At 43.5% G+C, this 27,732-nt stretch overlaps 1 protein-coding gene across 3 annotated transcripts in view; it reads left to right on the forward strand.

Moving 5' to 3' along the window:
- Positions 1–27,732, forward strand: part of PARVA (parvin alpha) — a 155,098-nt gene that overhangs the window by 44,390 nt on the left and 82,976 nt on the right. The window contains exon 1 of one of the 3 annotated variants that reach the window (XM_057507394.1): positions 135–159. The exons of the other annotated variants lie outside the window; for them this stretch is intronic. Coding sequence (XP_057363377.1) covers positions 150–159 — 10 coding nt within the window. The 5' untranslated portion in view covers positions 135–149. Of the gene's footprint in view, positions 1–134; positions 160–27,732 lie in introns of those variants that run through there. 3 annotated transcript variants of the gene reach the window in all.

A 27,732-nucleotide genomic window follows, 5' to 3' on the forward strand; every position in this document is an offset into this window, starting at 1 on the left:
TATTCTTTTATTTTTCCCATTGTGATTTTATAGTTTTTACTTCACTGTGTATCTTATTTATCAAGATATATAAGTTCTCAAGTATTTTATTTTTTCAGCTTCAGGAATATCACCATTTTTCACAGCCTCTTCCACTTCATATCATTGGAATGCATTTAGGTAAGCTTACAGTTTCTATTTACTCTATTGTATCATCTGCAAAAGAAGTGATATTTCTATTTCCACCTTTCCTGTATGTTTTCTGTATTTCTTTTTCATATTATCCTGCAATATTTTCTAATATTACTTCCAGCAGCAGTGCTGAGAGGGGCATTGAAGGCTTCTGCCTGTGCTTGCAAAGTGGTCTCTAGGGGACTGTGCTATTCCCTATGGCAGCAGTTAGCCCTTTGTGGCTATTTACATGTCAATAAATTAAAAGTTAAACAAAGTAAAAAAAATTCAGTTTCTCAGCCACATTCGCCACATCTTAGTGTTGAGTAGCTACATCTGACCAGTTGCTACTACACTCAACAGTGCGGAAATAGATAACCCATCATTGCAGAAAGTGCTTAATGGGCAGCACTAATCTAGGACTGCCTCTTGGAGAATAATATTGAAACTCACATCTAAATCTATCATCTTCTTTATCTTAAGAAATACATTTCCTCTTCCTATTTTAGAGGTCTTATAAAGCATTAATGTTCAATGTTAATGATGGCTTTCTCAGCATCCACCAAAATCATTCTTAGATTTAAAAACAGATTTTTGTCTATCAATGTGTTGAACTGTACTAATATCTCCTCATTGAGTGCTAGGTCTGTCTTTGTAGAATAGCTTATACTTGTTTGTCTTTGAAACATTTTCCTTTTGTCTGTAGAATATTATTTATGATGTACTAAACTATGTTCTTATATGAGTTAGTCCAATAATTCTCTCTCCCCACCCCCAGCCCCATGTTTGCCCTTACTCGGCATTTTAGATTAAGATCTTGCTTTCTAATGTGAGTTAGAGAATATACAATCTTGTCTGTATTTTGAATCTTTTTTGTAATAGTATTTGAAAATTTGGAGATGTTCTCCTGAGAATCCATTAGGGGCTTCTTTTAGAAATGTATGGAGGGTTCAGAACTTTCCCTAATAGTTCCGGTGACATGAGTCTATTCGTGTTTATAATTTTTTATTCGATGTAATTATTTCAGCAAGCTATTGAATGTAAAACGTCTGTAAAACACTAGGCAAAATGCTGGACAACAAGGCGACCATAATATTAGCCATTGAAAAGAATGAGGATTTTCATCTCCCCTCTTCATTGGATTCTTCCAGGCTCCCCTCCCCCCACACTGTGCTCCCTCACTTGAATCACCAGATCAGTCTTGTCATCCCCCCAATCCCATACCTTGACCTCATTACCTCTTCCCACCTTGGCGTTTCTCTTGCAGAAAATGCTCTTTTCTTCTTTACCTCTCACTCCTCCCTGAGGACCCACCAAAATTCCTATCTTTGTGGTTTCTCTCTTCTTGCATCTTAATGTATTCCTTTGGCAAATAATGATTCACAGCCTTGTCATATTCTCTAATTATCTTCTGTGTTATTATGTACATCTCTTATGTCTACTATCCCTGTAGGGGTGGGAGTGGAGGGATATTTCAGGTCTTCTTTTTTTTTGTTTAGCAAACAGAGTCCACTATATAGTGCCAAGTATGTGGTAGACATTAAGCGATACTTATTGAATAAGTGCGTCAATAAATGAATGATTCTTACTTCATTTCCAGGCAAAGCCAGTAAAATCTGTGGCTAAGGGAAGGTTTTATTAGCTTTAGTAAGTGAATATAACCTATTTGGAGAAAAAGACCAGGACCATACTCATCTTCCAAGTTTGTTACTTAGCCACTCATTCCCATTCACTCAATAGGTAACTACATGCTAGGTGTGGGTGACACAGGATTAAACAGAATCAACATAGTCCCTGGCCTCATGGTGTTTATAGTCTAGGAGAAGAAATTGCTATTAAACAAGTAAACCAACAAATAAATAGTCACAACTTGTACTAAGTGCTATAAAGGAAGGAGAAGGATATGGACACTTAGCCTGGCCGGTTGGGCAGGGCCTCCATCACATTAGGAATTGACATTTAAGCTAAGTGCTGAAGGATCATTAATTACCCAAGTAAAGACAAGTCAAGAAACCAGGCAGAGGTTACAGCATGTGCAAAGGTCCTAAGGTGTAAAAGAGCTTAAGGCCAGTATGTGACTGGATCATGGCAAATAAGGGGGAAATTGACATGGGTAAGGCAGGTCACCAGAGGGCACTTAGGGTCCAGGGTTGGGTATTTGGGTTTTAAGCAATCTGATGTACATTTTAAGAGATTTTTCTAAGCCAAATTTTATGCCTAGTATTACTCCAAGCAATATACATATGTTATCTAACATTGAGAAGATCCATATAACTTAGGTACTTGTAATATGCCCATTTTCCAGTTGAAGAGCCCAAGGCCCAGAGATGTTAAGCAACTAGCCTGGGGTCGTATAGTATGTTTGCAAAGGGGCCAGTGTTATGAGCAGGTAGTGTTGAGCCTCCTGAGCCCTGACCACTGAGAGGCCTTGCCACAGGGTCACATGGCCACTGGGCAGCTGGTGGAGTTGGGCAGTGGAGCAGGCAGGTAAATTAAGGGGCTCTTTTGACAGTACGGGTAGAGTTCACAGCTCCAGGGATGCTGTGTAATTGGACAGAAATCCATATTCTGGGGTGGGGTGAGGAGAAAGAAAAGGCAACATGATATATGGGAATAAATATATGTGATTTACTTAGACTTCTTAAAAAGGCTTTGAAGTCTCATTTCAAGGAATGTAGAATTTAGAAAAGAAACCAAGTAACCAGCAAAAGCTCAGCATGAGAAGGAAATAAAAAAAATAGGGTCAGGAATGAAGTGCAAATCTGACTAATAAAACAAGCTTTTTTGTTTAATTGATACAGTGGAAAGAAGGAAAATCAGAAGGAAGGAAATTTTGTAAAAGAAATGTGTCATTTGTATGGACTACTACTTATAACTCCTTGCTAAATTAGCTAACCAAGCTGAAACAGATAGCTGCTTAAACAGAGTGAGATAATGAAAGCTGTCAGCCATTTATTACCATGAAATCTGGTAGATCTGCTACCGGCTTTGGGGCCCCCCGTTCTACTCGGCCCCTCTCCCTTCCCTGCCTATTCAAGTCTGACCAGTCTTTATGGTCCTGTTCAAATCCCCTCCTATTATAGAAAAATAAAACCGTTAACGTGAATACATGGGTACGTTGGCCCTAATCAGCAGTTACCAGCAGGGCAGCTGACCTTGCAGTCATGGAAGCAGAAGTTACATTATGTTCCACCTTTTCTGTTGTAGAGAGTAGTGTGGGTGTAATCTACTTGAGAAATGTTTTCTACCACACAGATGTATTTTTAAAGTTTGGGAGCACAAAGACATAAAAGTGATGGGGAAACTTTTATCTTGTGGACTACCAAGTGGGTTGAATAAAGATCAAGTGCAGCATCTGTGAGAGAATTTGGGTTGTAAGCTTTTGGGTAAAAACCTCAAGTTGAGCTACCATGTCACTAACTTTCATTCTCTTGAGAAAAGCTGAGTGACAGCCGTTAGAAGTAAACTAGCATGTGAGGTAACCTGCTGTGGGTTCCGGAGAGCAGGACTGTGTCCAGCCTAGGTGGGTGCCCTGGGGGCTTGTACAGTGACAAGGACAGGAAAAGGTAGAACTCCAATTGTGGTGGCCAGTTCCCACCTCAGCCTGTCCTCTCTAAACTGCCCTCATCCTGGGAGAAGACTCCCCAGCTGTGAAAATTTAACCGCCCCCCCCCTCCTCTGCCATCCCCCAACAGAACTCCCATCCATCCTATAGGACTCCCTGAGAAGATGAGCAGCAACCCCTTAAATGGTACCAAGTGCTTGGTGTAAGGGGATTGGGCGGTGGAACAATGGTGGAAGGTGAGCACAGAAGTTGGCCAGAGATGGAATCCCAAGCCGTGTGCATCAGGCATTGCCAGATTACAAGTCTTAGAAAGCAGTCTTCTTTCATATGTCAGGGTGGGGCCACTCCAGTTCCTTCCATATAGAGGCTCTCATGTGAAAGGAAGGAAGGAAAGAAAACTAAGCAGAAGGCAGAAGAGGAGACACAGGATGGATAACTAGCTGCTAACTCGAGGCCGTTCAGTCATTCTTTCACACAATCCTGCATGCGCTTGACATTACGGAGCCAGGACAGAGCAGGGTCCTGAGAACTGAGATGACCACGGCCTTATTTCAAGGTGCCTTCTTTGGATAGTCAGCCACAGTTCCCAGATAGCAGTATCTCTATATGGGATACGCAGTTCATGGCATAGCATCTGGCACATATTTGGTGCTTAGCAAACCTTGGCTGTCATCGTATCACCATAACCATAATCATTACGAGTCTCTGAGATCTTTGAGGACAGATGAGTTGCTCATGCATCTTGGAATCCCTGGGTTGGCAAAGCATCTAGTGCACAGGTCAAACTCTGCAAACGTATGTTGATACATCGACTAACTGAATGAACACATTTTTGAGCACTTACTCCATGCAGGCACCTTTAAGAGGCTTGAAGAAAGCTTCTGAGACTCACCTTTATCCTAAAATGAGATGGGGCATAAATAAATAGTGTTATAAGTTGAAAAGGCAATACAGAGGTAGCATTTGCAAAGTACCAAGTGAATAAAAACAGAAGGAACTGCAGGAATTTGGGGGAGGAATAATTCTGTGGGTTGGTCAGGAGAGTGTGACATGTATTAATGCAGAATCTAATCAGATTCAGTTTTAAAAGAAGGACTAACCTGTTAACCCTTGTGCAGTGGGAATGGAGAGAATAAACCACTCCCCAAGGCATGAGTTTGCCAACACCCTCATGCAGTTGCGTGCTGGCAGGTATTTAACAACCAGCTCTCCAGGAAAAAAAAAGTCTGTATGTCAATGCATATTAAGTCTAAATTTTACTGTTGTGTAGGATCTGTAGCACATAATTCACAAATAATAATAAAATGTCTAGCACTCTTTCTTGTAAATTTCCTGAACCAATCAACTCTCACAGAATTGTTGCTGATTTTTGTCGAGCTGTTGTATCCATAGTTAACCTGTGATTGTAATTCAACCATGATTTGACTAGTTGACTCTCATCCCAATTCACTCTTTCCCAGTACATGTGTTGTCCCTAAATCTGATATGTAATCTGCTAAATTATTTCTCACCCTTGTGCACATTAAACTGAACTTCTTTCAGCCTTAGCACTCACTATGTCAGACATTACTCATTTACCAAGGGCATGAACACCTTTGCTTAATCAGATAGTAGTTTTCAAATACTAGGCAAATATTTTCCTTTTTTAAAAAATACTATTCACAATGTAATGACTACAGACATGACTCACTTTTAAGTTAGTCTGCATTATTCACATTTCCTCCATCACTTCCTTAATTCTAGGTAATCAGCCAAACAAAACAAGCCCTGACTTGTATGCTGCTTTCCAAGGTGTAAATACCCCCACGTTGGCCAATTTTGTGATATCCTTGAATGTGGAACTGGGGAGACATACAATAGCACACCATTATATAGTATTATACTCTATAGCTACTGTAAGTGTAAATAATCTCAAGAGTATAGATAACAAAATCAGTGATGAGTTTTGAGCATTTATTACCTATGATTTTAAACATAATTTATTTAATTATAGGTTTTATCTTTAAAATTTTTAATACTGGCTGTTTTTAACGACCAACTCATTGAATTCCTGAAAAATTACTACTGGAGAGCTGAGAGGAGCCTGCTCCCACAAACCTATTGCCTCCTTTCTAATGAGGGTGGCAACCTCCTCATTGGGTGGGGAGCTCTGCTTTTCTTCACCTCTCTACTCCCACTAAAAAATGAGCACAGAGGCTCATTTCTTCTCTGAATCTGATACCCAGCATGATGTGGGATTTGACATAGACCATGTCTAAATTAAGTTACCCCAATAGTGATGTTGAACATTGTCCCTACAACTTTACATTTCACACTTATTTCCATTGTATCATTCTCTAAAGAACAAGAAAAAAGGATCTTCTATGGCCCTGACAGAGGATGGTTGTAAACAGAGCAATTGGCTGTCAAATTAGTTACCCTCAAGTGTTATTCAGAAACTCCCTCCTGATGCCTCCTGAGAAACCCAGTTCTGCCTGGCAGGTTGAAGGAGTTTGGAACCTTCTTGTCTCTCAGCTTTGCCCAAGACCCAAGAGACACAATTCCTAATATCCAAAGCACAAACGTTTATCAGCAAAGCACTTTTATTGAGAAACTTGCCCGTGGTTCCACCCTCAGCCTTATTTTCCTTTCTTAAGCAACATCCCTTTCACACAGATGTGGAAAGACTGCAGAGTTGGAGGCGGGTATAACCTGTCTGCCCTGCTCCCCAGCTGACTCACAGCAGTTTATTTTTGCCCTAGTTGGTAAGCAGCTGCCCCCATCCCTCCAGTGCCTCCCTCCGTGTGCAGGCAGCCCTGCCCCTCCTACAGTCCGGGGCAGCAGGCACTTAGACCTACTCCCACATCTGCCTGGACAGTACTTGGATGTAGCCCATCGTTAAGTATTTTGACTGTCACTCCTGCCTGGGTCTTCCCAATCCCAGGGTTTGAGCCACAAAATACCCTGTGTGCTCAGCACCCACCTCCAATTCCAAGCCAGAAGACACAGGCCACCTCGTGGCTGTGGGACTCATTGTTTTTCAAACTAGTGTTTTTAATAGAGATCTCAGCACCTTAGAATCAGGCAAGGTGTTCAGAAATCAAGGCCACTTCTCTGATGTGTCTGCCCAGCATTTCCAGCCCTTGGCTGGTTCCCAGGTGGCTTCACTAATTTCCCCCTCATCCCAGTCCTTTAAAACCCCATGTGCTCTCACCTACCCTGACCACACCCCGACTCCCTGTCCCATGCTAAGCCTTACCATTTCCTATCAGACCTTGCAAATGCTGATGCTCTGCCTGGCTAGGCCTTACGTGCCAACGTCCAAATTTCCCTGAGGCTGATGCCACCCCATGCCTCACCTCATTCTTTACCAACTGGCGACTCCTGTTATTGTACTCGTGTCATTAGTGCTTAGTCACCGTGGCTTCCTTGCCTGTGGGGACTTTCTCTCATCTTCTGATGTGGGTTCCGAACCTGATCGCTTGTCCGAATCCAGCAGTAGTTGGAAATTCCCAACTTCCCCTGTCCTGCCTACAGCCCTGGTCCTCAGAGGTAAAGGTACTAGTTTACATTGGGGTTTCCTGTCCGTTTGACCAAAATCATAAAAGAGATGGAACCTATTTCTCCTAAGGGAAGGGGCCCTACAAAGGAGCTTCAGTGTGATCAATATCCTATTATAGAATCGAAATAAAATCTTTTTTTTTTGCAGGCAACACAGAATTTTTCCTACTTTGCTTTAGGTCATGAAATTACTACTACAATTGAGTAATGATTAAATCATGGGGTTTTTTTTTCTCATTTTAATTCTTGTCTATTGCTTGAAAAACATTGCTCACAGGTGTTTAAAAATTAAGATTAAAAGTGTATTCCAATAAAAGGCCAATTAGTCAGCCTGGTTCAGCACCTCTTTTTAAACATAATGTACATGTTTAGGATAGGAATGTTTTCTAGATGTCATTTCATGAGATAAATGGGTTGGGAAATGAAGAGAGTATAAGTAGATATGAATGTCACTTTATCTAATCGAAGATGAATGCTGAATTTTGGGAGCTGTAGTAGAATTGAGTCCTGGTTTGAGCTTGCCTTGAAAGAGATTTATGATCACGGGATATGAAGCTTTGTCTCCCAAGGGCTTGCCTGCTGGCCATTAACTCCTTCAACTCAGCATCTGTCCAGAAGAGGCAGTTTTCAAGGTGGATAGAAGGAGGAGGAAGGCTGTTGCAGATTGACAAGTCAGCACAACAAAGCAACTGCTTCATCCGGGCCTCTGGGCTTGGAAGTGGTTTGACAAAGCAAGAGCCTTATTCGATCCTGTGTGTATTATGCCAACTCGCCTTCCCTTGGGCTTTCAGGTCTTCTTTTTCTGTTTTTGTCATCGAGATTTTCCAGAATGTTTTTTTAAAGGGGAAAAAAGTAGTTCTAGCACAGCTGGTTGTAAACATTATTGTTGAAGCTGGCATAGCCCTTGTATTTGAGCTTGTTTTCTATGTTGACCTCTGAAAACCCTTTTCCTGGAAACTGACTGCTTAGGTCTGATCTGTAGTTACACAAAGGAGGAGATCAGGGCTAGAAAGGAGGGCACTGTTATGGCCACAATACCGGAAGAAGCATCCCTGATGGAACACTGAAAGGCATGGTTTAAAATATTGAAAGATGAGTTAAATTGAATTGTTTTGATGCTTGCTGGGGAAAGATAGAGTTCTGAATGGAGGACCTGAAGAATAAAATGGACTTGAACTCCTAGGCCAAATGCTGAATTCCTTCTGCAGGTGGAAATGCTGCACCTTACAAGGGAGGCTGAGTTGCATTTTTGTGATGACCTTACTCACTTGAAACTTTCCCGGAATCTCTTATCATTAGTTCCCCACCCAAACGATGAAAAACACCATCTGATTTCTAGTTTTCCCATCTCTTATTTGAGTTAGCAACTTTCCTGAATACCAGATGGCCAGAAAATGTGTAAGCCCAAATAAAAGCAAAGCCTAGGCTTTACGGCATCTTCCCTGGTGTCAGTTGCCCTTTAAAATTAAAATTATGTAAATGATGCCTTGGCTTTAAGTAGGAGAATAAGAAATGAAGGGAACAACCCCAGCACTTCAGAGTATTTTAGTTTGGGTTGTATGTAGGGTTTTTTGTTTTGTTTTTGTTTCTTTGAGCTTTTAATGTTTCCTTTTAAAGAGAAAGAAGAGGCATTTGGTAGAAGCATTTTGCTAGTTGCTTATTAACGAAGCTTGTGCAGGTTGACACCGGCAGCCAGCCTAGAACACTGGGGCTGGCAGAGACCTTAGAGGTCCTTGTTTTAATTGACTTAAAGAGGGAGGAAAAGATTCAGGAGTAGAAAAGCAGAGGAGGGCCTGGCCTTGCTGGGTTTGGCATCTTTCTTACCTCAAGGAGTTAAAAGTCTGGGGCTGAGCATGATCAACCAGATGGTCTTTAACAGTAACATGGTTCATATTGTTTAGATTATCCTGTTGCAAGCACCGTGCCTCGTTTACCTTTTATGGAATAAAGTGTGGAAAATTGACCACAGATGTAAGTAACCAAGAATGATGGGGAAGCTGTTGTTACCAGTCCTCCTCTTTTCTCTGCAACACGCCTGATCCCGCAGATAAAAATAAAGAGAGAAACGGGAGGCAGGCCGAGAAATAGTTTGCCTTACCTCAATGGCTCAGATCTTAGTGCCTTTAGCTCTCTGCTGTACGTTTTCATAAATCCACGGTTTGTCTCAAGACTCATGTTCAGGCTACCTCTCAAAATCTGATTTTCCAAGTGCCCTCCAGTTAAAATATCATACCATGTGAGCAGTTTTCCAGCCTGTTTAGAAAGACAGAGGGGCAAGGCCAGCATACTGACATGGAGCGATTTTCAGCCCCCTGTTCCCTGCAGGAGAGCACTGTGTGGCATTTTGCAGCCTGAGGACCGCGGTACGTTCTGCATTCCCGTTGCTTTGATTGCTATCTCAGCTGCAGGCTGGGCCAGAGTAATTAGAATAATTAGAACTAGGCCCTAGTTATTCTTGAGAATGTATTTCTGAATTTGACAAAGGAGTTGCCTATGCAGAATGGGCCCGGGGTAGCAAGGAGCTTGTTGAGACAGGCCAAGCTTTCCTTACGGCATGCTTTTTAGGATTATAAAGGCATTTATGCCTTTTTAAACCCTCAGAGGAATATTTTGCAACCGAAGTAATAAACTTGGCTTTATGAAGTCCCTTTGTTTCCACTCCCTCTTCTCCCCTTCCTCGTTTCTGTGCACAGCTGCCAGGGCCACGTGGACCTTCGCCTCTCACCCTTCTCTGGGGCCCTGGCTGCCTCTTCCTGGGGCTATACCCACAGTTAGGTGACTGGACTTCTGTGTGCAGGTCTGCTGGATGCAGTGAGGGCCAAACTACCTGCTCGGACAGCAGTGGGCTTCTCCAGGCCTCTGGGGAATGGCTGCCACTTCCCAGTCTGGTCTCTGGGCTGCCTTCCCTTTCTTGGTGGCCCAACTCGAGGGGGGCTCACTCCTCTGCTCACTGTGCTGTCTTTTCATTCCCATCCAGCTCAGCTCCCCTATCTCCTGCCAGGCCCCTCTACTAATCCCTCCTACCATGCTCTCTCTCGAGTCCTGGCGTTACTGTTAAGAATTCCCCCAACATCAGACACCCTTAACCCATTCCTCACATGCTTGCCAGGAAACCTGGGCCGGCAGGACACTGCTTTCCTCCCAAGATCCCTAGTTTTCCATACACACTTGCAGTTCACTGTCCTCCAGGACCCCTTTGAAATCTCTCTTACTTTTTAGCGGAGGTGCCAGATTAGCCGGCTCCTCTCTGTTAGAAACCCCTGGATGCTTCTTCGAGCTCACTGAGCACTTTGGACTTGGAGTTGTCACGCATGTCCTCCTTCCTCCCTGGTGAACTCAGTTGCCTCCTACTGATTTGTCCACCAGCCACATAGTTCCACTGTCTTCTCTGATTCCATGGCTGTTCCATCCACTCCACCCCATGACTTTGCCCCCCTGCTCATGTCGGCAACCATGAGCACTTGCCCTCTGAACCCCCCACCCTGAGCACAGCATTCCACTTCACCATCGGCCTCCAGCAGCACCATCAGCTCCCGACCCTCTGTGCCCCCACGTGCTCAGTCCTCTCCCACCCCAGCCTGCTTGACTGTAGTTATTTCAGCCACATTCACCAGCATCTTCAGTTTCCCCTACCCCTGCCCCAACTCCTTTTCTTTCAACTGAGCAATGCCTAGCCAAAATCAACTCACAAGGCCCTCATTCCTGAGCCTGCCACAGGCCTGTTAAGAGCTGCTAGAGATAATCATCTAATCTAAGTGATTGGGACAAAACCCTGGCTTCTAACATTACCCAACCCTCAGTGCCACCCCTGTCCCTTCTCCTCAGCTCCTTAGCTTCCCTCTTTGACCAAATATCTTGAAAACTCATCTGTAGCACCGCTTTTTCACTTCTGCCATCATCAAACTGTAGTCTGACTTCTGCTCCCATTGAAATTGCTCTGGCCAAGGTTACCTGTGACCTCCCAATTTCCAAGTCTTCTTTCTTCATCTCTCATGATCCCAACTGTCTGCTCCTTGGAGGGCTCCTCTCCCTCCGCTGGGACAGTGTCTCTCTGAACACTTGCTCCATTGCCCCCCTCTGACTCTCCCCTTTCTTCCTGCTTCCTAAGAATTATTACTCCCTTGTTTCCCATCCTCTGCCCCCATTCCTCTCACTCTAGCCAAGACCCTAGTCCTGCCTCATGGGAAGAAGCCAGGAGGGTTGGCCATACCAAAAGCCATTTCTGAAAACATCCTTCTCATTCAACACAGATGGGATGTAAAACACCCCTTATGACTGATGGTGTTTAGCAGCCTGCCTCTGAGATGATAGGCATGAGTCACAGGGCTGAAAGTGTTCATTTTGGTGGTAATAGCAAGTGTGGGTGCCTGTGGGCTCTGGGTGGCCAAGCCCATGACATTAGCAGAGGGTTTGAACTGCTGTGTTGGATGTGTAAATTCTCATAGGCTGTCAGGGATGATAAATGAGCAGTCCTAGCACCTGGAGAGCAGTTGCCGTTTCAAAAGCTGGGGGTGCTATGGAAACAGTATAAGGCTTGGCAGTAGACAAATTTTGAATCCCACTCTCCTCCTACCACTAGTGTGACCTTGGGCAATTGACTTCTCTCCTAGTTGTCTGGTTGTATCTCAGCGTTTTCATTTCAAAACAGATAACATTATTTTCCTCTCCTAGGCATTAGGCATAATATACATATTAGGAAGACATTATTATTTGTAAATATAATTCAGTAGGATGATTGAGCTAATACAGTGATATTCTCTTGGACTAACTATAAGCCAGGCAACTTACCAAAAATTACCTAACAACCTTTTTACGGCATCAGCATAAAGAGTCAAGGAGAGAATGAGTAGAACTGTTCCCTGCTCTCAGACTGGTTGAAATAATGCACAGTGCAATCGGAGTCCATTCAGTAACAATCTCTCATCCAGGTTTCATTGATGTTGGGTAGCAGGAGTTCTGGAGATGGAAGGATGGATGTGGGCTCAAATAGATGGAACAAGTGCCCTGACAGAACCTTTGGCTGTCCGGAATAGAGGTGCCATGTTAGCATAAAGTGAGTAATGAATGATACAGGCATCTGTTAAAGTTGGGTGGGGGAATTAAGATTGATTCCAGAGGCCCCACAGAGCCATTGAATATTTTGAGTGAGAATGTGATGGAAACAATGAAAACAGTCTTTGGGAAGATTAGGTTAACTTTCTTATATATAAGACATTTTCGACGGGGAGGATGGGGTCAGGGAGGACATTGGACAGACTTGTAGAACCAGAAGCTGATTGAGGAAGTGCAGGGTTAGGTTAGAGGGGAAAAGAAGGAAATGCAAACTATTTCAAAAGAAAAAAGCTGTTAAAAGTATTAGTGACAATCTTCATATTGGGGATGTGTGATTTCCAACACTGTCGAACAATAATTCAGTTCTCACTGGATACCGACAAGATGTCCTACAATGTAACTCACTTCTGACACTGTCTACCCGCAGACAGCGTCAGATCCTGAATGTTAAGGGCTCAGTCTTTCAAGACTGTCCCACTCTTCCCTCACCACCAGAGGAGAAACTTTTGTAGAATTTGACATTGCTGCAACATCTGAGCTGGTGATCAATGTGCTCGTACTTTGTATTCTTTGTTATTTCAATGTTTTCTAGTAATTTATTGTATATTGCAAAGTATCAGTCTTCAGTGATTTGGAAATTGAATAAAACAAACAGGTCCTTCTCTTCAGATTATCTGAGAAGCACTGTCCTACCTAGGAATGAAAAAGGTATAGGAAGAAAGGTATATGGGAAGGAAAAGGTGAGCTTTAGAGAGGATATCCTCTCCCCTCCTCTGCCAGGCAAAATCCTATTCATTCTCAAAGCTCAACTCTGGGTCCTTACCTCCCTCCAAACTCCCAACCTCACCAGAGGTTAATTAGTCCTCATGTTGGCTCTGTCCCATGGACATATTTCTGTTGCTGACTATCATGGCACAGTATGAACGGGCTGTCATGGTGGCATCCTCCACTAGACTCTGTGCTCTGCTTGGAAACCAATGGCATTTTCATCTCTATATCCAAAATGCCCTGTATGCAGTAGGTGCTCAGTAAAACTTTGTTCTGTTGAACTGAACAGCAGACTTTTAGGGTGGATGTAGAAATGATGATATCTGGGCGAAGACAGAGCATCAAAGCCATGCTTGGTATATGACTCCTTTGAGAAGGAGGAGGCCACTCATCTGTTGTGAGTGGGATGTGTGGAGAAGACATGGAAGCGGAAGCACAGATAGAGTCAGTCTGTGCTGAGGCAGAGAACGAGGAATAGACGGCATCATGGTCTGTGCTTCACACGCATTCTTTGACCTTGTACCTCTGCTGAAACATTCATCATAGTTTCTTCATCAATATCCAATCATCCAATATACTTCAAACCTTCTCATTCATTAGTTTACTTATCTGTTCAACAAATACCCACTAAGGGCCTACTTTGTGTCCATCTTTGTGCTTCAGACTTGACTTAACACTGTCCCTAATCGTGAGCACCCTTTCAAGGTAGATAGCACTATCTCCTTTTTATAGAAGGGGCTCAGGAAGTTCAAGATATTTGCCCAAATTATGGCAACAAGTCAGTTGCAGAATCAGATTTTGAACCCAATGCTTGAATCCCTTCTGCCTCACCCAGTGTCACCAGGTTAGTGCTCAAAAATGTTTGTTGGCTCAATTCCAGGTAAACTTGGACCAGGATGGGAAGAACGGAGGAAGAGGCAGTTCAGGGTTAGTTGGCTTGGTCAGTTCAGAGGAAGACTGAGGAACATAGCCCGGGTTAGGGCAGGTACTGGGGAGCCTAGAGAGGCTTTTGTCTGGGAGGGCCTCATGACCAGGAAAGAGAGGCTGTTGAGACTGTGTTTAGGGAGAATGGACCCATTTGAGGATGTGGCAGAGGAGATCCTGCTAGTTCTGATCCCAGGTGTGCTTTATGAACGATAACTTTGGGATCCCTATCCTGATTTCTGAGCTGAATGTATCCTCATATACTCTTCTTTCTCAGGACATGAGGATGAGTGGGGAATCGGACCACTCTTTGGCCAGTGGTTCTGCTCACCCATCTGCAGGTCTACATTGCAGGGAAGATGGAAGGAGGGCCCCGCTGTCTCTGTAGGGGTGAACCTTTGGTTCAGACATTCACTGTGTTTACCAGTGACCCATTGTTGCTTATGGACTTGACTCTTTTGATTCAGTCCTCATGCTTCCAATTTAGAATGTGGTTGATACATGATTGAATTAACCACCATTGGAGGCATGAAGCAGAGGTCTGGCCTAATGCACCCATCACCCCCTTCTTCAGGAATGAAGATGCCTAGAGGCCCAGCTGAAGGGAGGCCGTGCTTTAGACCTTGTTGGGGTCTCTAACCCAAGACGAGCCAACGCACATCATTACGTTCAGTCAGCTCTCTCACAGTTTTCCAAAGGCCTTACCCTCACCTATCATTCCTACCTGTGTCGGCCCATGCTGCTTCTTGCTTCTCACTTCCTGTCATTCTCCTCTTGCTTTCTCTGCCCTAGGTCGGCTGGCCTAATTGTTCCCTCACACACCAAATAAATTTCCATCTCAAAGCCTTTTCACTTTCTGTTTCCTCTTCCTGAAGTTTCCTTCTTCCACATATTTTCATATACAGCTCTTTCACTCTACTCAATTCTCTGCACAAATACTCTCTTCCTCCCAGGCCCGTGACCACCTATTTAAAAATAGCACTTCCTGTTTCCCTTTATCCCATTACCCTGCTCTGTTTTCCCTTATAACTTATCATTGCTGGCATAACATATGTATTTGCTTGCCTGTTCATTGTCTCTCCCCTTCACTAGAATATAAACTCCCTGTGAGCAGTTTATCTTGTTCACTGCTGTATCCCCAGAGCACTTTGAACGATTCTTAACATATTGTATGTGTTCCATTAATATTTGCTGAATGAGTGAATGACCAATCACCAGCTTCTCTCTCAGGAATCTGAACTAAAGACACAGTGGCTTTCTTGGTTTGTGATAGGTTCTGGCCCGGTGCGGTCCATCAGGCTTGCGGCTGACAGCCATGTTCATCACATGTGAGCACAGGAAGCTGGTCACCATCAAAAGAAGCTGAGGGGAGAGAGGATGTTGCCACCTGGGGGCTTTTCTCCTTCCCTTGTGACCTGACCGTAATTACATTTGTTTTGCCCATTGACTTGTCTGAGTATCTGTGTTGGTTTTCTCTTACTGCCTGACAAATTATCACAACTTTAGCAACTTAAAACAACACCCATTTGTTAATCTCGTGCTTCTCCAGGTCAGAAGTCCGGATGGGCTAGGTTGTCTGCTCAAGGTTTCACAAGACTGAAATCAAGGTATTGGTGGGACTGGCCTCTTCTGTGGAGGTCCTAGCAAAGAATTCACTTCCAAGCTCATTCAGCTTGTTGGCAATCTTGAATTCCTTGCAGTTGTAGGACTGCAAGGACCTCTTCCCTTGCTGGCTTTTGACAGGGACTGCTCTTAGCTCCAAGAGGCCACTCTCACCACCTTACCATGTAGTTCCCTCCATGTCAGTCAGCAACAGAGAGCCTCCCACGTAACCAGTCCCTTCCACACACTCTCTGACTTCCTCTTCTGCTACCAGCAAGAGAAAACTCTAGCTTTTCCAGGGCTCTTGTGATTAGGTCATCTAATCATGGGCTAATCTCCCATTGATTAACTCAAAATCAACTAACCAGTAACCTGAATTAAATGTGCAAAATCCCTTTTGCCTTGTAACCCAACATTATCAGGGCATAATATCTCATCATATTCACAGTTCTAACATTAGGATAGAAAATCTTGAGGGACCATTTTAAGGTTCTGCCACAGAATTTATTTTTTTAATCTCCTTTAATTAATTAGTTTGGGGAGGGTAGTGGTGGAAGTCGGGAGTCTATTGCTTGCAGCTAAAGAGCAATGACCATAATCCATAGAGGCCTGGCCTTGAGGAGTGGAGGTGGGGGGCTGCAGTTATAAACTTTGTCTTCCTGACCTCTGCAAAATTGTGGTTCTTTATTTTTCCTCTGAAATAGAGTTTAGACTACAGAGATGTAAAAGATTATACTGTCATACTTAAGATGCCGAAAATAATGAAAATAGCCCCTTGCCTCTAGACTCTCTGGTAGAAAACTTTTTTTTTTTAACTGCTTTTCCTTGCAGATCACTCTCCAAGTGAGATCACTGGTGATCCTGAGCCTTTTCCCATGACTTAATTGATGAGGAGAGGACTGCCCAGCTAAATCTAACAGAATACATTCGGGGGTACTTGGCTTGAAGCTCCAGGCTCTTGTTGAAATGAGTGGTTTTGGTTAATCCACACCATGAAGCTGAAAAGTTATTATATATGGTATATTTTCATCCTGAGATATTATCAAGAAATTCCACATAGATAGGAATAAACTATAGTTTGGGAATAAAAGAAAAATCCAAGTATATACTCTGTTTCCTACAGATGTAAATCAGAGAAAGTTTCAAAGCCTTTTGTGACTCAGAGATCACCAACCAAATCTGCTGAGGGAGGCAGGATGAAACAAAATGGTTACAATTTTAGGATTTTTTTCTGCCCTCTGCTCTTAGCTCTTCCTTTTGCCTGATGTAACATAATTTTCAAGAACACTGTGGGAAATCTAAGACCGGGATTTGCTATCCAGTTCACTGCCTAGCTTCAAAAAATGTATAGTAGTAGTTGAGTGTCAAAACACAGCATGTGGTAAATTGGGAGGAATTGAGAGGGGAAGCTTACCTTGTTGGAGAACTGCCAGCAGGTTGAAGGACTGTGAGGTTATAGAATCAAAGAGGCTCAATTGGAAGGGGCCTCACCCCTTGTATCCTAGTGCAACCCTTATTTGATGCATGGACCAACTCAACTCCATGGCAGGGAGACAGGAGGTCATAGCTCTGCTTGATCCTACTCTTCAGAGTAAGAAGAAGTAAGAAGGCAGCAGGGAGGGTGAATGAAGACCAGGAGTCCCAGAGCTGGGGGAGTACCTGATGCTGCTGTGAGGGGACCTGGCACTTTTGAGCCTCAGTGTTGTTTGGAGATCATGATGCCTGGTGGGTGGGGGTTGTTATGGAGTTAAATAAGAGGCACACGGAAGCTTTGTAATCCATTGAGCGGAAGTTGTTGTATTAGTATTAATAATAGGAAGACATTGAGACTCTCACCTAGGATGGTGTATGGTCAGTGTCAGAACAGGTACTCAGAGCCCAAGACAGGTATTGGAACTGTAGGGGAAAACAGTGTGTTTTCAAGGTCAATAAATACATAAACTAAGAGCTTGAAGTGCTTTTAAAACAGAAGAAGGGACAGCCCCTGTGCAAGACAGGAGCCTCAGGCCCAAGACAGAAAGCCCCTAGGAAGCTCTCTCCAGGTGTTCTGCTCCCAAGTGGTATGGACTTGGCAGAATTAAAATCCAGGTGACTTACGGGAACATGCAGTGTGGGTAAGAGGTGGGTCAGTAGAAAGAGAAGGCATTGCAAGGTACTCCAGACAGTCCATGAGCCAAAGTTCAAGGGCCAAGAAGAAATAAATCTCCACTAACAAAGGTGTGGAGGGCCAGGAATGGGCAGCTGAAATGATTTATCACCCAGTGCTTTCAATGAGTGAACCGATTTTTAGGACTAATGATGCTCAGCCCAGAGTATTTTAAGGCATTATATAGTCTCTGGAACATTCTGGTTGTCCCTGAAGAAAGAAGCCACTGGCTCTTGCCACCAGGTAAACCTTGAGGCATTTTGAGACTTTAGCCCTGGCTTGGGGCAAGAGAAAAGAGCTAAGGGTAGAGTAGAACCAAAATGAGAAATTCAGGCTTCCAGAATAGCATGAGCAGCTGGAGTGCAGCGCCTGCAGGTCTGCCTGAGGTGGAGCAGTCGTGCAGTCAGTGGGTGGGATTGGGAGAGCCTATCCTCCGAGGAAGGGGCGGGCAGAGTTGTCAGGTGGGCTGAGGTCTAGGGAGGGCTCTGCCTTGATAAAAAACTAAATTTTTAACCAGAGCCAACTTAGTGATGGGGCCTTAAGAAAACTCTCTCTGAAATTGTATGTATAGTTGTTCCCTGAGGCAGCCTGGATGCTGGGCGTATTGGTCAGGGTTCCTGCACACTGAAATCGTGTAACTTGCATGCAGTTAACTAAAGGGTTTATTTAAAAGTGAGCTAAGTATACCCTGGGGCCAGTAGCCGGTGGGAGCTGTAACCACTCCTGGCCTAAGTGGTGACTGAATTCCAGAGACAGAAAAAGTGGTATGAGGGGGACCACCCAACAGACAGAGCCTGTGACCTTTGGTCATGGTGACTCCATGGCAAGGGACTCAGGAAATACCCTATGCTGCTTTCTCTCTCCAGGTCTTCTTGGGGCACTACCCATTGATCTAACTCACGCTGAGGGCAGAAGGCAAACGTTCTCTTTAATGCGGCCACTCCGGGGCAGGCAGCAGGGTGGGGCTGAAGAGATGGATCTGGAGGGGCAAACGATGGGCTCTGCAACATAACTAATTCTGGATCCTTTTTTCTGGTGGACTGACCCCACCGCCCTCTACCTGCCCTCCTCAGGCTGGGCTCAGGACTCCGGTGAGATGAGTCTCAGGCTAAAACTTGCTGTCGGTTAGACTTGACAGAAGCTAAGACCAGAGGACCCAGCACTGCACCTTTAAAATAACAGCTTGCTCCATACATCCAGGGGCCATATGTCCTCAATTCAACAGGACAGTTTCAATTTCAAATATTCTGTCCCAGTTTGTCTATAAGAGTACTGGCACTTGTCAGATCACATGTTCTAATTTTTGATTCAGAAAATATGGTCACTGTATCCCTATACCACAACAAATGCCAGATAGTTTAAAGAGCTAATTTTTTCTAATGGTATTCTTATCCCAGTTGTTGAGAAAAGACAATATTCTGACTATTGAAGCAACTGAAGAAATTATCAGTGACAAGTTTGATGGGTATAATTATATTAAAAAACTTTTTTTTATGTATTAAGGAAACCAACAAAACTAAAAGGTAAAAAGAGAAGCAACAGATTGGGGAAATAGTTGTAATAAAAATAACAGCTAAAAACTTAAAACCAGATACTTTGGAGTAGTTTTATTTAAATCTTATAGGGCACAATCAAGACTTGATTAGCTAGATGGTCAAAGGATATGAGTAGATAATTCATACAAGAGAAACATTCACTGTAAACAAATCCCAGGGAGGTAATTTAATAAACTTAAAACAACCATGAGTTACCATATCACACCTATTACATCATCAAAAATAAGTAATGCTATAAAATATAAATGGGCGGGGGTTTGTGGAAATAGACATACTCATACATTGCTGAAGGCATTATGAGTTGTTGTTTTTTTCCCTTCTAAAGAGCAGTGTGATGATATATATAAAATAGGTCACAAAAGCAATCATCCACTCTGACCTAACAATTCCACTTTTTGAAATAATCCCAAGGAATAACATTAATATATATATATACATATATATATATATTTAGTTTTACGTACACTGAAACAATCCAAATTACCAACAATTATGTGAAGACTTAAATATAATAGTCTAGGATAAATAATATCATTAAAATATCAAATATGTTCACTTTGTAAATATGAGGGAAGATAAATATTTTAATGTTAAGTGACAATGAAACTATGGCAGTAATGATTTTGGTCATGTGAAAAGCTAGTTTTGTCTGATTATAAGAATCAAATAAAAATATAAATTTTGCAGTTCGGTTTCCTATTGTGAAAGTATATTTTCTGGCTGATTGTTTCATTATTGTGGTTTTAAACATTCTAAATGTAGCCAGGTTTTCCATAAAAATAGAAAAGTAAGAACAGGTACATAGATTAAGTCTTGGGGGTGAATGCTGGTTGCTTCTTTAGATAGATCTCCAAGCAAGATGGGTGGGTAGCAGCTTCCAGGAGGGCCTTGTATTCTTCAGCGGAGGAACCCTCTGCTCTCTCTTCTCTTGCTCCTAAATGTGACCCACCAATACCAGGCACCTGGTCCTACAGTGGTGAAGCTCCTTCTGTGTGTTATTCCCATCCTCGAATGCAGCAATTTGTACTCAACCGTGAAATCGCTTCAGGTCCATCCATGTAAGGATCAATCTAGATATCCTCCAGTTCATGGAAAATCTGATACAATCTCTAGTGGGTTGTTTTTTTGTTTTTGTTTTTGGTATTTTTAAAGCTTTAATGCTAACCTGTTAAAGGAGCAGGGGAGGGGAGAGAGTTCATAGGACAAATGTGAAACTTGCAAATATCTTACCCCATATCCTTCCTATAAACAAGCAGCCAGTGTGTAGCCAGTTCTTCCGTCTGTGGGATTCCCAGCACGGAAAGAGGGACCAGAGCACACTGCTGAGCCCCAAGCCCTACAGCGTCCCGTCTGTTGGGGTGCACTGACTTCTGGGAAATCAGGGTCCCACTGGTATGAGGGCTCATCAGGGCAGTGCCTCCCATAAACTTGTAAGTACCATATGCAGACCCTTTGAGAGTGTTTTGAAATTCCACATTTCATTTTCTGAGTGACCTAGAGCAAAACATTGACACCTGAATTTTCGTAGCAGAGGAAAACAGAGAGGAAGCCAAAAACAGTTTATGTGGCTGCTCTGAGTTCAGTCCTAACTCTGAGTAGAGTATGTGAAAGTAGAGTATACATAAGCCATATATATTATGAAAATTTATAAATGGCAAAATAAGAAAAAAGATAGAACCCTCCTGTAGGGTTCCAGTTACCCATCAAAAACACCACTCCTGGTTGTCTGGACATGAGCACAAATTTTTAAGTCAGGAGGACCACTGTTCCGATCCCTAACTGCTGCCTTGCTGCCTCTCTTCCTCTTACTGAAAATGTTAATGACAATATCTACCATTTGGGTGTTGTGAGTTAATCTTAAAATTGTGTAGAGCACATAAATATATGGCACAAAATAAATCTCCAGTAAGCAGTAGTTCCCCTTTCCTTCCCTCACCTAATAGGATGTCTTGCATATGTGAGGTGCTCCAGTTATCATGTATATACTTTATGATTGGGTCACACATGCAGGGCTGCAGTCTGACTCACCTACCACACAACAGAGAGAAACACAGAGTGTGATTTGTGTTGGTCATACTGGGGCCTGGCCAGTCACCAACAGTGGAAGGGGGAGGCAGGGAGAGATGGGACTTGGGTCTGCCTCTTCCTCAGAGATAGGATTGTACTCAGATTTCTAGCCCATATGCTAAATGTAAAGATGCAGTCTGGCTGGCACAGGGTACAGAAATCTTTGTCCCAGAAAAATCAATAACAGCAAAAAAGGGTCCAAAATGACAGTAGGATAGCCCAGTGGACAGACCAAACATAGCAAGAGGAAGCCAGGGGAATAACGCTCAGACATGCAGAAGGGCAAGTGGCAGCGTGGGGAAAGCCTGGTGCTTTACCACAGATACTGGACAGAGGTACAGACAGGGGTTTGATGCAGTGCCAAGCAGATTCTTGGATGGGGATTTGTCAACAGGGACCAAGATATAAGGTCAACAATAAAAACCTGGATAATGGACTGGGACTGTGGCCAGTGCTGGAAAGATGCACTATATTGTGATCAGATGATGATGCCTTTGAGTCCAAGACAGACTCAGGTTGAGTTGGATTCTAGAAACTCAGGCAGAACTGAGTTAAGAGTGGTCCAGTGGTCCCAGCCTTGGGCATGGGATGGGATGGGATGCAGAAACTGAGAGCTAGGGTGGTCTGGACATTGTCTCTCTTTCAAGGTTAAAATTTGTTGCCTCTTGGCTAAAATTTGGACTCTATCCCAAGTTCTTCAGGGGTGACATGAAAAGTTCTCCTTCTCTGCTTCCCTCTTTTTTGTCTCCCCGGCTTATCCAAATCAATGTGGGGTAGCATTGGTCAAGAAGCTCTGTCAGGACTTTGTGAGAGAAGAGAACTGTATGTAATGGCAAATTGTATTCAGCATAATGTTATAGTTGCTTTAATTTGGGTTAGTCATGATGTTTAATTTGTTTTGAATCTCAGTAAAGTGGTTTTTATGTTTAGCAAAAGGGGCATTGATTTGAAAGGGTCATGCAGCACCATTTACAGCCCCCTGTTCTAAGCAGCCTCCCTGGCTTTTGGTTGACTGGCTTCCTCACTAACATACTGTTGCTCTTTTCCTCAGGACCACAGATTATAGTTCCACATTATGTCCCTTCCTCTCATTATGTTATACTTTCCAACTAGACCAGTAGCTCTCTCTGGGGGTGATTCCCCCACTCCCACCCCAGGGGACATTAGACAATGTCTGGACACATTTTTAGTTGTCATGACTTGGTGGGGGGGCAGATGCTCTTGGCATTTAGTAAATAGAGGCCAGGGATTCCACTAACCACTACAAATGCACAAGACAGCCCCTAACAACTGAGATTTACCCGGTCCAAAACATCAGTTAGTGCCTCTGTTGAGGAAATCTGGGCTAGACTATAAGCATATTATGAGCTGACGTGATTTCTTAAGGTTCTGGAAAAATAATCATCACTAACAATTAACATTTATCAAACTCTTACTGTGTGACAGGCATTGTTCCAAACACTTTCTGCATATTAACTCAGTCTTTTTAAAAGATTATTGTCTTCCCATTTTACAGAGGGGAAACCTGAAAGTTAAGTAATTTACCCAAGATCACACAGCTAGTAACTGGTGAAGCCACTCATTAGTAATAAGTATAGCATAATAATAGCAAATCGAATTTTATCTGTGTTAAGCCAAGGGCTTTTATACATATTGACTCATTTTATCTTTGCCAAGATCCCATGGACTAGATGTTCTATGTTACCCATTTTGGATATACAGAAACTAGGCCTCGGTGAGCCTTGTCTCAAGTTTATGAATTTGTATATTTTTAAAATTAGTATCTGTACCCCCACCCCAGCATTGTACTATAATCCTAAGAATGCAAGGACCTTGCTGCTCTCTTGCTCCCTAGAGTGACCCCACTATTCAGCTTGCAGTCTGGCAATGGCGCCCACTCTGAAAGTGATTAAGGGATAAGGGAATGAAGTGGCAGGCTGTTACATGCCTATGGATGGACCTGTTAAGATGGAGCTGTGACCTGGCAATTGGATCATGTTTTCTCTGCCCTGGTGTTTTCCTATGATTCCTTGCCTCTTCTGGACCTCAAAGCTGCCCCGTGAAAGGATTTGGTCCCTATCACCACATAGAGTCAAAAAGTGGTGGGGATGGGTTGAGAGCATGTGCTCTCTGGCCTCCCCTGGGCCTTGTCAAAACACACAGGAGCATCTGATTGTTTAGCATCTGAAGAAAATCATGGCCATGTTAAACCCCAGGTTTCTGAGCACCTTGCAAGTATTTCCAACCTACTTTTGAAGGAGGGATGGGCTTTCTTGTGGCTGGCTGCTCATGTCCCTACCTAATGAAATTTGATGACACATGATGCTAGGTAGAGATACTTTTTTTTCCTTCTGATATCTGGATATTTTCAGAACTTGGATAATTTTATCCTATTTACATCAAACATGCAGGTAACTCAAGACTTTTATATCTGTATTATTTCTGGGGATGTGTAATATGATTATGAATGACAGTAATTGACATTACACGCTTTAATTAAATTTCCTTCTCTGTGAATCAAAACCTTTTAGCCCAGTCCTGCAGTGCTATTTCTAGACTTCTCTTTTGCATACTGTGATACATTAGGCAGCAGGTATGACATAAATTTACTTTTATAAATTCTGCCTTCCATAGATTAAATGAGATAATGTGTGCAAGGTCAACTTAATGCCAGCCAAATAATGATTATTAATTAAAAACTGTTAGCTGCATTTGCATACTTTGTGTCTTTTAGGTGTTGGCTATTTGAAGCATATGGTGCTTTTTAGATGATAATCAAAAACCTGATGGTTATGAAAAGGCCCTGTTTTCAAATGTTCATAGGTAGCATAGTAATTACATCCCAGGATTGCTCCTTCTAGGCCTTTCAGGTGGTCTGGAGGGCCATAGAATATTACCCTTTTCCAAAAGAGAAAGGCACCCCAGATAGCCTCCTTTTACCCACTCCTAAACAACAAAATCACCAGTCACCTGGAGCTGCCCACCTGCTGGAGAGGATTGAAAGGAGGGTCCAGGTCGATTCCTCGAGCCTCACTCCCCTGCCTTCCTTTGGGTGCACAAAGCACCCTGCCTTGGAAAATGTACCTGCAGGTGTCTGATGCTCATGGGCTTTCGAGCTTCCTTGAGCATCTGTGCAGCACTGTCTCCCCACGTGATCTGCACATTGGTCTTTGGGGTCAGATGAAGCAGAAATTAAGAATCCCCTGACTGACTGGCCTTGGTGCCTCCTTCCAACCCAGAGCTTTTCCCTAGGGCTGACTCTCAGTAAGGCCATCTTCGTCCCCTTGCTTAGGTTTTCCACACCCCTGAGGCAGAGTGATTCTGGCACAGAATCCTATGGATCTGGAGGACGACCACCATGGTGGGCATCCCCGCTACATCCCCCAAGATCTGGCGCCCTGGGAACCTGCCGTCTCTGCAGGAGATCTCCACTGGGGCACAGGTGAACTGGTCCCCGCGTCTGAGGAATCTGTTGAGCCCAATGCCGGTGCTGGCTCACCTGCCTGCTTCATCTGCAAGTGAAGCAGGTGCATCGTACCAGGGCCTGCCACCACCCCCACTCTGACCCCGCCACAAGGCCAGCCCAAAGGGCCACAATAGCAGATATTCAAATACAAAGTTTTCTTCTTGTCCTTAACACATGCCTAAGATTTTAAGTTCATGCCTAGAAATGTTTATTTAGATACCCTCATGTCTTCACCTTCTAACTACGTGTCTAGGTTATCTCTCCGAAAGGACACAGGTTCCCCTAACAACTGAGAAAAGACATGAGGGCACAGCATGGCCTCTTTGTGCCCAGGGCTGCCTGGGATCACCCAGCTGTACCTATCACTTGCCTTTGTCAAAAGAGATGCTTATGGCCTTAAGTCTGTGGGTAGACTAAGAAATTTCAGATTCCCCCAGATGAGACTTGTATCTCAGTGGCCTTCAGCAGTTGACCCCTTGAAAATACCCAGCCCAGCCTCCACCCCTGCCCAACTCTGACAGGTAACTTGAGGTGTGTACCCAGACTGAGCAGAAACAAGCAGGCACTCCAGGTTTCCAGTTGCCAAGAGGCAAAATCCTGCTTTGCCGTAGGTCTATGAGTCTCATGTGGCATCATATTAAATTATATAGGCAGCCACTTGTTCTCAACTGACGCACTGAGCTGAGAAGTGTATCGAGCAGCCAGCATTCTCCTCAGAAAACAGTTGAAGATCTCCTACAGCCTCACAGACCTCCAGAGCTCTGAAAACTGGCCTAAAAAGCAGGGGGTGTGGGCTACAGTGGGGAGAGGTCAGCTCTGGGCAGAAGATACCATGATTGTGGCTGAAATCCTAGACCATGGGCTGTGGGGCACTTTGCTTTAAAGGTAGGTCAGACCTGGACAAAGGTGGACATGGTATGATGGGGGCCATCCTCTATTGGGGGTGCTCTGGCCAGTTCTTGGCTCATCTCTGGTGTTTGGGCTTCTGAGATGGGGTTGCCCCCTCCTCTTACCTCTGAAGATTTGTTATGTCAACCTGCCCTGCATTAGCCTTGATCTGTTGTTAGAGACAGCTATGGAGGGATGGTGTTTGCATGTAGGATGTTTGGGGGTGGGGGGTGGGGGAAGATATGAGGATGAACAAAGAAATAAAGGGGTGAATGTCTTTTGAAAGGAAAGCTCTGCCTAATTTTACTCCTTGCTGTCCTCTGTTCCTACATAATGGTAAATCTCAGCATTCATTCTGGAAGCGTAGAAAGCAGCTTTTCGCCTCTGTGAGCTATTAGCCTGCTAAATGCTTTTCCTAAGACCTAACAGCAAGCTGTCCTCCACAACTCGAGCAGAGAGGGTATTGTAATTCTCATTAATGACAGTAATATGAACAGGACAAATATTTTACTTTAAAAGCTCATAATCAGTAATGCCTAATGGGCCTTTGCAATTCCCCCAAAGAGTTTGGAATAAAAAGGTTAAGACAGGACCCGAAATGGGTTTGATTGATGTGCATGCAAGTTCTCAGCATGACTTTCCACTCATTTTCTACCCAGATTAAACTTGGTTAGACGACTCACATGTTTAGGTTTATAGCTGGGCTGAAATTCCTCCCTATGGATTTTGAGGGGTTAAAGGTTACATCACTTTGGGCTCCTTGATCTTAATTAACGGCAGTTAATTAAGAGGTAAAAAGGGTAGCCATCAGCAACGTTCAGCCATGTGGGAGTCCAGGGGATGGCCATGGGGAGTGAGTCTTCTTGGCTCCCTGAAGATGTTAGGGGGCCTTGGCTCCTCCCTGGAGTTAGCAGCATCCGCATCACAGATTAACAGTCCCCTCCCAGCTGACGAATGTATAAACCCCAAATTCACTCCCGCACACACCCCCTCGGAAGGCATTTGCGTGGAAGGTCCCAGTTCCAGTGTACAGCAACTCCGGAGGAAAGCAGGAGATGTTGTGAGATCCAGAGGCTGTAACTGACCCTGGGACGCCTCAGCAGAGCTGATGTTTGCCCTTTGCTTCACTGAAGCAGTGGGGGGGGGGGCAGACACAGAGGGAGGAAAAGTGCTGAGGGGGGCCTGGGGGGCAGCTGCGGGGCCTTTCTTTGTTGTTTCGCTTACCTCTCTGTGGACCACATTGATGAATACTTTCCCCAATATTTATTAGCTCTTTATATATATTTTTTCTTTATATAAATTGCCACTTACTGTGTTTTATTAACTTTCCTTAGGGGCTTTGATAGACTGTTATTATGGATTTTTATAATGAAATCATTATATATTAAGCATACTAATTATGCTTGCTGCATTAGTTGCATTTTCTCTTTCCAGACTGGGGCTTATTTAGTTGCATGCCCTGATCTGCATCCTTATTTTGCAGAACAAGCCTATAGTTTCCTTCTGCTCCATATATCCAGAATCTAGTTCCCTAGGTACTATGAAACAAGCAAGACTAAAAACTACTTACTGTAGAAAACTTCTCACACATACAAAAGTAGAAAGAATAGTGTAGTGCATCCCCAATAAACCCATCGCCCACTTCCATGATGATTAATCCACGGTCAGTCTTGTTCCGTTTATACCTCCCAGCTGACTCTCAGCCCCTGCTGGGAGAGTCTTTTGCAGTGACTCTCAAATAGACTGTATCCTTATATGTATTGCAGCTCTATCTCTTAAAGACAAGAATTCTTTTTAAAAACAGTTTATCACACAAAGACCAAAATGTAATAATTCCTTAACATCTTCAGCTAATCAGCCTCATAATTTTGATTGTTTCTTTTATTTATTCTTTTTACAGTGTGTTGGACTCAAGGTTGAAAATAAGGCTCATGCTTTGCAACTGGTCGTATTCACTCAGATATCTTTCATTCTTTGAAAGATGCTTATGTAAGAGACCTACAGAGAT

The sequence above is a fragment of the Manis pentadactyla genome, chromosome 9, assembly GCF_030020395.1.
Source record: "Manis pentadactyla isolate mManPen7 chromosome 9, mManPen7.hap1, whole genome shotgun sequence".
Lineage (NCBI taxonomy): Eukaryota > Metazoa > Chordata > Mammalia > Pholidota > Manidae > Manis > Manis pentadactyla.